The 12,193-nt window shown below is 40.5% G+C and overlaps 1 protein-coding gene across 4 annotated transcripts in view; it reads right to left on the minus strand.

Moving 5' to 3' along the window:
* The window catches only part of Stag1 (STAG1 cohesin complex component), a 189,755-nt gene that overhangs the window by 121,365 nt on the left and 56,197 nt on the right, over window positions 1-12,193 (minus strand). For all 4 annotated transcript variants that reach the window (XM_070005473.1, XM_070005474.1, XM_070005475.1 and 1 more), the window contains 2 exons: window positions 11,806-11,908; window positions 1,510-1,612 (listed from right to left, as the gene is read on the minus strand). In XM_070005473.1, the coding sequence (XP_069861574.1) occupies window positions 1,510-1,612; window positions 11,806-11,834 (132 nt within the window). In that variant the 5' untranslated portion in view covers window positions 11,835-11,908. The remainder of the gene's footprint in view (window positions 1-1,509; window positions 1,613-11,805; window positions 11,909-12,193) is intronic.

The raw sequence follows: 12,193 nt of genomic DNA on the forward strand, positions 1-12,193 counted from the left end.
GGTCATAGAAACTCCAATCATCCCTCTACTTCTTGTCTTGGAGCTGGCCACAAAAAAATCATGTGACCTACCCTCACCCAAAATGTCGTAAAATTCTATCTTCACTGCAGAGGGGTCACGCCCCTCACCGGGAAAGAAGAATGATGCACACAAAGGCCAAGAACAATGCTCAAGTAGATAGGCTTGTTGGATCCCCTCACTAGTCTACTAGCTTTAGATGTGCTATGAGGCTTTTCAGAAGGACAGAGATTTAGAGATTCTGGGTAGCTCAATACATAGCTGTTCTTCAAGAGTGGAAGAAGACAAGTGGAGACTGAAGCTCCTGTCCCTTCTCTCACACCTTACCCTATGCTTCTCTTTCTCTTTCTTCTGTAATAAATGGGTAACGTTAGGGTTTATTTTGAATGCTGTAAGCCATTCAAGCAAAGTAATCACACCTATTGGGGGAGGAGGGAGTGTTTGACAGTCTTCCAAACTGGGACTTGAAACTGGCATTTAAGGGAGGGGGTGAGTATTGAGGACTGAGATCTCACCTATGGAATCTGACACTCTCTCCAGGTAGATAAGTGTCAGAACTGAATTCAATTCTAGGATACCCAACTGATGCCTATGTTACAAACCCTCTTGCTTGCTTGCTTGCTTGCTTGTTGGTAGAGAGAAATTCCCATGCTTTTTGAGGTCAGAGAAGCCTTCAGTGTTGGCTGTTGTGTAGAGTATAGGAAAGTTTTGTGTATTTCCACACAACAATACCAACTGACATAATTACAAGCGGAATAAAGTCAAGGACAATGTTAAAAATAACATGAAGAAAACAAAAAAAAAAAGGAAGAGAGGTGAAAAGATGAAACAAGACTAGCCATACTTTGGTATCTGCTGAAGCTGGAAAATGACTACTTGGGGGAAGGTCGGTTATACTCTGTCTCCTGTCAGAAAAAGTTTTTCATATGAAAAACTTCTATAAATAGAGAAAAAACTTAGACATAGCAAATCAGATCATAAGTGGGTATAGAATACTACAAGCTCTAACCCTTTGGCACACGGTTACAAATACCTCTGAAAGTTTATGCATGCTTAAAGGATAACTAAAACCCTTAAAATACATAAAGACACCACTTCCTAGGATTGTATTATACTTTTCTAAGCTTCTTAGTCATGTGTCAATGAAAATAAATCCTGAAACTGGCCCCAAGCTCCAAACAAGTGCAACCAAACAATCAAGAGTTGCAGGTGAAATGTCTTAATTAACAATACTTCATTCAATGTTTATAACTACCTTTGGGCCTTCACATGGATCACCAACTCTAAACAGAACAAGATACTATAATCATTTCCATTTTCTAGTAACTGCTAAGCAAATATATCAAGTAAAATTGCCCCAAACTCTACCATGCTTAACAGTACCAGCACTGCACGTGATAAACGAATCATATGAAGCACATTTATGAGTAAGCAGTAAGGAACATAGAAGACAAATGCAATACATACATAGAAGACAAATGCAATACATACCGGAGGCCGGCCAGGACGACCTCTTTTTCTTTTTCCTTTGACCTCTGTTTCTTCAAGTTCGCTGCCAGCATCAGAATGGGCAGTAGTTTCATTAGTTGAATCCCTAGAAAATGTTATAGTATTTTAGTAAACAAATTCATCAATAAATGCAATGCAGTTCTATTGTACTACTTTCCATATATCTTGCATTATCATTGACAAGTAGTTAAACACCTCCAGATTCAGAAAAACTTCAGGAAACCAAGACTGTTATCCTCCTTACCTAATGCCATACAATAGTGGGTGAAACAGATCCCCCAAATAAGGGGGAAATAACAAGGAAGAAATGACTACGGATATGGCAACTGCTGTATAAAATGAAAGTGTAAACCACAGTTCACAAGACAAATTCTTCAATATAAGATGAGAAAGGTTTGGACTCGGATGTAGCTCAATGGTAAAGTGCCTGCTTCCAAAGCCTGATGGCCAGTTCAATCCCAGCATCAAAACAGAAGAGGAAAAGAACAAGAACAAGAACAAGAACAAGAACAAGCCTGGCGTCGGTAGCTCATGCCTGTAATCCTAGCTACTCAAGAGGCCGAGATCTGAGGATCGCGGTTCAAAGCCAACCCAGGCAGGAAAGTTCTTGAGACTCTTATCTCCAATAAAACCACTAGAAAACAGGAAGTGGCACTGTGGCTCAAATGGTAGAGCACTAGCCTTGAGCTGAGGGACAGCGCCCAGGCCCAGAGTTCATGCCCCACGACCGACAAAAAAGAAAGAAAGAAAGAAAGAAGGAAAGAAAGAAAGAAAGGAAGGAAGGAAGGAAGGAAGGAAGGAAGGAAGGAAGGAAGGAAGGAAGGAAGGAAGGAAGGAAGGAAAGAAAAGAAAAAGACTGGTGCTTGAGAGGAATTTATAAAATTCTGAACGCAATATGCTAACAAGCAATTCTTCAACACACACATTATCATACGTTTCTGATATGAATGCTTAAAACATAATTTCTGAACAATAATAAACTATATAATATTCTATTCCATATAGCCAACTCTCACAAAATGATTTTTAACATACTACATCCATATGTAATAATGGATGCAACTGACTAACAGGAAATTTGACAGGAAAAGATGGTTACTAGTTTTGTTTATTAGTGGGTAAGATGCAAGCTATATTGAGCTGGGCACTGGTGGCTGACACCTATAATCCTGGCTACTCAGGAAGCTGAAATCTGAGGATAATGGTTCAAAGACAGACTGGGTAGGAAGGCCATGAGACTCTTATCTTCAATTAATCACAGAAAAAGCTGGAAGTGGTAGAGTGCTAACCTTGAGCAAAAAAGAAGTTCAGGGACAGCACCCAGGCGCCAGAACTGGCAAAAAAAAAAAAAAAAAAAAAAAAAAAAAAGATGTAAGCTATATAAAAAAGACATCTATTGGAACATCACATCATTTGGTGGTAATCAATCCTGTGAGCAATTACTTTGCTAAATCACAATTCTCAATTTTTGATCATTTAATAGCCATAGACAATCATTAATACTTTTACGCTTAATACATATTATTAATAATTTCTTGAACTTTTTTTTGGGGGGGAGGGTAAGTTGTAGGGCTTGAACTCGGCCCTCAGCTCTACAAAGCTAGCACTCTACCACTTGAGCCACAGCGCCACTTCTGGTTTTCTGGTGGTTAATTGGAGATAAAGAGTCCTGCTGGGTTGGCTTTGAACCCCTATCCTCAGATCTCAGCCTCCTGAATAGCTAGGATGACAGATGCGAGCCATCAGCGCCCGGCTGAACTTTTCTTAATTCACATTATTAACAATTTCTTGACCATTACTTGGTGTCGATAACCAAACACAGACAAAACAATAAACCAAGTTGTGATTTGGAATAGCTGATGATTTTCATTTTTTTTTTTGGGTCCGGTCGTGGGGCCTGAACTCTGGGCCTGGGCGCTGTCCCTCAGTTCTTCAGCTCAAGACTAGTGCTCTACCACTTGAGCCACAGCGTCACTTCCGGCTTTTTTCTTTTTGCTTATGTGGTGCTGAGGAATCGAACCCAGCGCCTCAGGCATGCAAGGTAAGCGCTCTACCACTGAGCCACCTTCCCAGTCCCGTATCTGATGATTTTCATGGTGCAACTACTTCCACTAGAGCCAATTTCAAACTACCAAAGTAGTAACACCCATAAATGCAGAGCTGTAAAATGATCAACAGCAGCACACAATTAGAATGTAATTTCTAGGGGCTGGGAAGGTGGCTCAGTGGTAGAGCGCTTGCCTTGCAAGCCTGAGGCCCTGGGTTCGATTCCTCAGCACCACCTAAGCTAAAAGAAAAAAGCCAGAAGTGGCGCTGTGGCTCAAGTGGTAGAGCATTGTCCTTGAGCTGAAGAGCTGAGGGCCAGCACCCAGGCGCAGAGTTCAAGCCCCACAACCAGACCCCCCAAAAAAAAGAATGTAATTTCTATCACACATACAGGTGTAATAAAGACCTCAGGTAAGTTACAGAAGTCAGACATGGAAGAACAGACCTGTAATCTCAGCTATTTAGAAAGTAAAAGAGAAACCTGAGTTCAAGACTAACCCAGACAAAGCTAATCAGACCCCATATGATTATCTCAAGAGCTAAAATAAAATGATAGCCAGGCACTGGTGGCTCACGCCTGTAATCCTAGCTACTCAGGAGCTGAGATCTGAGGATTGCGGTTCAAAGCTAGCAGGGACAGGAAAGTCCGTGAGACTCTTATCTCCAATGACCCACCAGAAAGTGGCACTGTGGCTCAAGTGGTAGAGCACTTGCTTTGAGCTGAAGAGCTGAGGGATAGCACCCAGGCCCAGAATTCAAGCCCGACGACCAAAAGAAAAAAAAGGCAAAAGAGAAGGAAATATCACTTAAGTAGTAAACCTGAGATCAATCCATGGTGCCGCAGCAATAATACTAACAATAATAATAATAATGACGCAATTACAAAATGATGTCTTCAGTATTTATTCCTTTGATCTTATTGTAATTATCCAATATGATACTGCTCCACTCTTTTGCAAGGCTTATTTCATGTAATACTCCATTTCTAACTACGGGAAAAAAAAAATGGGGATACTTTTATTTCAAGGCCTCAAATATACACACTGTTCATACGCCATTTTTTCATTCTGGAACTAATGAATAGCTCTTTTCTTTTACCATACACTTCTCTCATTGAAACTTCAACTGTCTCACTCTTAAGAGAATTAGATTAAAACCCTGTGAAAATTCTTGTAATGCTTCCAACTAATAGCATTAACTAAGGGCAATTTGGAACCATGTATCTGTTATTACTGCAGCTATCTTTATAAGCTTTGCTAACAAATAGTGAGACTATTCTTCATGTATTTACCCAGATCCTAGCAAACTTACAGGATGTAAGTATCTGGTAAGAAACATTTTGATAGCGTGTGAGTAAACTGAATTAAGATGACAAATCCATCAATAATTATAATATCTAAGTAGGCCAAGGAACTCATGTCAATGTCAGATGAGTAACCACCTTTGATAAGAGTCTCACAAACATTTCTGCCCAGGCTGGCTTAGAACCACAATCCTCAGACACCAGCCTCCCAAGTAGCTACAATTATGAGTATGAACCATCAGTGCCCAGCTTAGTAGCACCTTTTAAAGTATCTGCATTCTAAAATATAACTGAATTGACAAAAAAAAAAAAACCCTAGTTTATAACATGTCTTCACTTTAAAGATGATAGAAACTAAGGTTTCCTTAACCTCCACAATGAGGATTAGTGCTATGGTTTGAGTAAGGTCCCACAGGGCATGTGTTAAAGGCTAGTTGTCAGCCTCCGGCACTAATGGGAGGTGCTGGAATTTTTAGAAGCCATGGGAATACATGAGGTCAATAGGGGTTTTCTTTTAAAGGGAATACTGTTTGTGGGCTCCTTTCTGTCACTTTGCTTCCTGGTTACCATGAGGGCAATAGCTTCCTCTATCTCTACAACTTGCTGCCACCATGATACACTGCCTAGCCACAAGCTCAGAAGCAATATGTCAATGGACTATACACTAAAAAGTTTTTCATTGAGAAAATATCTCCTTCTTAATAGTTCCTTCTTAAAACTGATGAATCGGGGCTGGGAAGGTGGCTCAGTGGTAAAGTGCTTGCCTAGCATGCAAAAAGCCCTGGATTAGATTCCTCAGTACCACAGACACAGAAAAGGCCAGAAGTGGTGCTGTGGTTCAAGTGGTAGAGTGCTAGCCTTGAGCAAAAGAAGCTCAGGGACAATGTCCAGGCCCTAAGTTCAAGCCCCAGAGCTGGCAAAAACAAAAACAACAACAACAAAAAAAAAAAAAAAACCTGATGAATCTCAGCCACTTGTTATTTGTTAACAGCAAAGGAAAACTGATCAATACTGAAAATTGATATTGAAAAGTAGAGTCACTACTTTGATTATACCTGATGATGTGGTTGAGAAGCCTTCAGAATTGGTTTTCAGGATAAATTTGGACACATTTGGGGAAAGAAGACACGAGAATGCTAGAATCCTAGAATGCAACTTACAGACAATTCCAGTGATGACTCAGAAGACCAGAATGCATACAGAAATGTTAACCATTGTGCTGGGAAAGTGGCTCAGTGGTAGAGTGCTTGCCTTGTATGCATGAGGCCCTGGGTTCAATTCCTCAGCACCACATAAGCAGAAAAAGCCGGAAGTGGTGCTGTGGCTCAAGTGGTAGAGCGCTCATCTTGAGCTCAAGAGCTGAGGGATAGTACCTTGGCTCAGAGTTCAGGCCCCATAACCAACAACAACAACAACAACAACAACAAAAGAAAGAAAGAAAGAAAGAAAGAAAGAAAGAAAGAAAGAAAGAAAGAAAGAAAGAAAGAAAGAAAGAAAGAAAGAAAGAAAGAAAGAAAGAAAGAAAGAGAAAAGTAAAGGAAGAAATGTTAACAAAGAAGGATTCTCTTGGGAACTGGATTGAGGGTCACTAATGTTATACCACAGTAAGGAATTTGACTTTCTTTTGTCCATGCTCTGAGACTTTGTGGGAAGTTGAAAATAAAGGTTAAAAAAACTAGGTTATCTAGAGGAAGAAATGTTAAAGTAACAAAATATTTTGGAAGCAGGATGGGTTTTTTTTTTTTTTTTTTTGGTCGGTCGTGGGACTTGAACTCTGGGCCTGGGCGCTGTCCCTCAGCTCTTCAGCTTAAGGCGAGCACTCTACCACTTGAGCTACAGCGCCACTTCTGGTTTTCTGGTGGTTTATTGGAGATAGGAGTCTCACGGTCTCTCCTGCCTGGGCTGGCTTTGAACCGCGATCCTCAGATCTCAGCCTCCTGAGTAGCTAGGATTACAGGCGTGAGCCACCAGCGCCCGGCTCCCAGGATGGGTATTTTTGAAGGGTTAAACATTCTTTATTTGACATTTACACATAAGCCACACTAAAATGCCTTTCAATAAGTAAAAGACAGATTTCAGAGACAGAATTCTAATTAAATTGTCACAGTCAAGACCAAAAATACAGTCATTGCTTCCTCATCTTCATGCATTGCCTTTAACAGGCTAAGGACCATAAACTGAAACATAGATGAATCTTGTTCAGTTCTGAGATGGTAAAGTGATTTCCTCAGTATTAAAGGGGTTCTCATAAGCTGGGCGCCGATAGCTCATGCCTATAATATTAGCTACTCAGGAGGCTGAAATCTGAGGATCACAGTTTGAAGTCAGACCAGGCAGGAAACTCCATGAGACTCCTACCTCCAATAAACTACTAAAAATGCCAGAAGTGGCGTTGTGGCTCAAGTGGTAGAACACCAGCCTTGAGAACACCACAGGGAGACAGTGCCTAGGCTCAGAGTTCAAGTCCTAAGGACTAGCCAAAAAAAAAAAAAAAATCCTCATAACTAGTTATATAAATCTAAGTATAAAACCAATATTTTACAGGTATTCTTCCCTATCTTGCTGAAAAATTGAGCATTACTAAGTCTAATCATTATCACAGAAAAGGAAAACAATATTTTTTAAAAGATCATATTTATCTTAACCACAAGCCAGTTTTACTTAAACCAGCCATTCGTGATCTGAATTCTGTTGTATTATTTTTTTTTAATTTCATTATTTTTTTAAAAAGCTATGAGGCACTTGTTTTGCAATAAATAGGGCAGTGGCTATTAGTCATTTGTAACTTTTTTGAGATAAGCTATCAAATCTGCCCTTTTTCCTGAATTCTTAATGCCAGCGAAGATCAATTTTGTTCGAGGGATGAAATACTCCATCATGTATCACCTCCCCAGGTGATGTCTTTGTTCTTGTTGGCCTCTGTGTAAGACAATCCAGCTGCCTGACCTGTCTTCTGACCAAACAGAAGCATGGAGATGAGGCCCAGTCTTGTGCTCGCCTTCCTTTTCAAAAGTCTAGCACTGGGCAACACTTGTGAAGAAAAATCTTCTGGCTTTTCTCAACACCACTCATTTTAAATTTACTCTTCCGTCGCTACCACAAGGAAGAAATCTGCTCTGAAGCTGGACATCCCGCTCGCTATGCTGCTTTTGATTTACACTAATAAATCTGTAGCAAAAATGCAGAGTAGAAAGATTTGAAAAACTGACGGCTAGTCAAGGAAAGGAAATGTGAGTAAAGGTGTGGCTGGGGAGGGGCAGCCGGCGTTGGTGGCGTCATTACAGTGAGGGTAAGTAGGGAGGGGCAGCCGGCGTTGATGGCGTCATTACAATGAGGGTAAGGGCTTTGTGCTGCCAACACAGGAAGGATGCTTTAAGGCATTCTCAGGAATCAACAAAACACCAAACTCATAGCTAGGCTCATGGTACCTCACTGGAAAACGCAGGCATCTCTCATTGGAGAGGAGAACTCCTAGGGCACCAGAGAATAGTTTCCCTGTGATCTGTTTCCAAGGGCTCAATGGGCAAAATGTTCAAAAGCTGCAGCTGCAGCGACCTGAACAGACCAAGTAAAGGTACAGCTGACACCTTGGCATCATCCACATGGTGCTAGATTTGTAGGCATGCAGAATTCTGGAGTGGAAGGTTCCAGAAAGGTTTCAAAGGAGAGCCTCAAAACCTATGCAACGTGTGGCAGATTCCGAGTAGTCCCCGCAAAGAACCTCTGACAAGCTAGGCTGTCAGAGTGGAGCTGAGTCTACAATAGGATCTGCAATGCCTGCAGAAAAAAGCTGCAGGCAGGAAACAAAGCCAGCCCCAGAGAGGAGGTGTGGGTCGCAACCAACACTTCAGAGATAGTACTAACCACGCCCTTCCAAGCACATCCTACACCAGCAGGGCTGAGGTTGCAGATGTGGAACTTTAGGATATAAGTTTATCCTGCTCTTGCTTTGGGATCCAATTCTTCCTTAGTATTTATTTCTCCCTTTGAGAACGCAAAATGTTTCCCCTGTACCGTTGTATCTTCAAAGTTTTGTTTGTTTTGGTACTAAGTTTTACAAGGATTCACAGTTGGGCTTGCTTTGAGCCTCAGAGGAGAATTTGGATTTAGACTTCTCAGCAATGTTATAACAAGAAGACTGTAGAGATTATTAGAAGAAAACTAAATGTATTTTGCATTATGAGATGGACATGAGCCTTTTGGTGCCAGGGGCAGAAAGCTATGATTCAGATAAGTGTCCCACTGTGGTCTATGTATTAAAAACGTTGTTACTTATGCACTACAAGAAGATGGGAGAAGCTTTAGTAGTGAAGAAGTCAGGTCACTAGTGGCATATACTTGAGAGGTTATTGTTATTCTAGTCCACTCAGCTCTCTCTTTGCTTCCCAGCCATGGAGAGGTAAGAAGTCTCTCCATTACATATTTCAACCACATTATGCTGTTTCATTACAGGCACAAAGCAATATAATCATAGGCTGGTATCTCTGAAACTGTAGGCTAAAATAAACTTTTCCTCCTTATAAATTGGTTATCTCAGCTGGAGGTGTGACTCAAGTGGTAGAGACCAGCTTAGCAAATCATGAGGCCCTCATGACACAAGACAGACAGACAGACAGACAGACAGAGTCAATTGGTTATCTCAGCTATTTTCATCAGAGATGAAAAACTAACACTAAAGGTTATTACTAGATATATGTAGGGGCTAAGCAAAACAATATCTACAAACACATCCACAAGACATCCAGAAAATTTAGGCCTTTAAACTTATTAAAGCTCAATGCATCACAGGTAACATTATCTAGCTGACAAATCTAAACCAGAGCTCAGGCATCCAAACTCCAGATCACTATTTTCTACTACCAACACATATATTACAGTTTTACAATTTCATCATGAAAAATGTTACACAACATAACATGAAAGGTTGGAAGCACGGAAGAGCGACAGCCAATGAGTAGAAGTGACAGATACTGAGTTTAGGTCTGGATCTCGAAAACTAAAACAAAACATCACCTTAAATAGTATCAATACAACCACTTTAAATACAAACACAATTTAAAAACAGCCTCTTGCACGTTTTATGACGGTCTGCCTAACAACCAGTAAGTGCCACGAGCTGACCATACCCCTACTGCCTCCCCGCAAAAAAACACCCCACAAAAGTGCTCAATTTAGGAGGAAGAGTTTGTAGGTATGCAAGGTATGGAGCTAGAGAAAAAGACATACAGAAATGTAGAAGCACAGTACAGCTACCCTAGCTTTGAGGACTCAGAGGAACTTCAGTAGATGAAAAATATCTCAACTAAAGATATAAATGGAGGGCTGGGAAGGTGGCTCAGTGGTAGAGCACTTGCCTTGCATGCATGAGGCCCTGGGTTCGATTCCTCAGCACCACATAAGCAAAAAGAAAAAAGCCGGAAGTGGCGCTGTGGCTCAAGTGGTAGAGCGCTAGCCTTGAGCTGAAGAGCTGAGGGACAGCGCCCAGGCCCAGCGTTCAGGCCTCACGACTGGACCCAAAAAAAAAAAAAAAAAAGATATAAATGGAGCTGGGCACCGGTGGCACACACCTGTAATCTAAGCTACTCAGTAGGCTGAGATCTGAGGATCGCGGTTCCAAGCCAGCCTGGACAGGAAAGTCCATGAGACTCTTATCTCCAATTAATCACCTGAAAACTGGAAGTGGCACTGTGGCTCAAGAGGTAGAGGACTTGTCTTGAGCTGAAGAGCTGAGGGACAGCGCCCAGGCCCAGAGTGCAAACCCCACAACCAAAAAAAAACAAAACAAAACAAACAAAGGGTGAACTGAATAGGTAAATGCAAGAGTGCCTAAGAAAGCTGGGTCATGGTGGCTCATGCATGTTATCCTAGCTACTCAAGAGGCTGAGATCTGAGGATCTCAGTTTGAAGCCAGCCTAGCAAGGAAAAGTCTGTGAGACCCTTATCTCCAATTAACCACCAGAAAGCCAGAAGTGGCGCTGTATCTCAGAGAGGTAGAGCACTAGTATTGAGCAAAAGAAGCTCAGGGACAGTGCCCCAGACCCTGAGTTCAAGCCCCACAACCAACAACAAAGTGCCTAAGAACAAAAAGCAAAAAAAGAAAAAAAGGAGAGCCAGGATACTAGAGGACTAATTCCTGAAAAATAGGTATAGAAATGAAGTGAAGTAGTAATGAAATACTTAAAATAGCTATCACATTTACTTTAAAGTATCATCATACAAGGTCAAAGTATGCAGATCCCCTGATTTACATCTTGAACTAAAGGATATAAAGAATAATATGAATATTCCTGCAATCATATTTCTCAGCGATTCCCAAATAAATTCCAATTTGAAGAATTGTCTACAAATCCAACAAACCCAGTGATATATAACCAAAATTACCAACTGGCATTCTCTTAGCTTCTTCTATAAACTAGAATGGCTCAACAATGTCCATCTCAGGGGAAAGAAAGAATCGTAATGGAGCAGAAGAGCAAGGGAAGAGTAGAAAAGGAGTAAATACAGGACAGAGGTCAACATGCTTCTGTCTGTAAATCACTGGACTAAGTATTTCACGTTTTCTAGAAAATACAGTCACTATGACAACTTGTGGTATAGAGGAACCGTTAACAGTCATAAAGATATGAATGTATCTCCAATTCAACAACATTTTGCTTACAAAAACAGACAGCATGCCGAATTTGGTTTTGGCCAGTCTACTGACCACCGAAACAGGACATTAACACCTATCTTGTCCTACTACATTAGTGAAGATATCAATGTTCTAATAGCAAAGGCTATGAATAGATGTGGAAGTTGTATGTCCTAACACATAGATTTAAATTATCCCAGTATCAAAGAACATATTTGATTTGTATCATCCAAGAGCATTATGATAGATATATTACTCATTTTTCCCTTAAAAAGGAAAAGGGAATTATAATACTTACTGTAACACTGGTAACTCTGAAGTAATCATTGCTGGAAAGGTTGTTCCACAGTACAGCGAATTCTGTGTAATTCAAAACTTTAAAAACCACTTCAAAGGCAATCCTGTTAATTAAAAAATAAATAAAATAAAATAAATTACTTTAAACTACAATCAATAAGCATCATCAATCATCACACTACTTGGTATTCACCCAAATACCTTGAACACCAATGTCCACAGACAAACCTAAAAAAGGATGTTTATGATACCCTATTTTACAATTACAATTCATAATTAAAAGCAACCAAGATATCCTTCAGTAGGTAAATGGATAAGCAAGCTGTGGTACATTCAAGATATTTGTTGTTTAAAATAAATCACCTATCAAACTCTGACATGACCTGGGA

The sequence above is a fragment of the Dipodomys merriami genome, unplaced genomic scaffold (genome assembly GCF_024711535.1).
Source record: "Dipodomys merriami isolate MVZ:Mamm:240054 unplaced genomic scaffold, mDipMer1.0.p SCAF_68, whole genome shotgun sequence".
Classification (NCBI taxonomy): Eukaryota; Metazoa; Chordata; class Mammalia; order Rodentia; family Heteromyidae; genus Dipodomys; species Dipodomys merriami.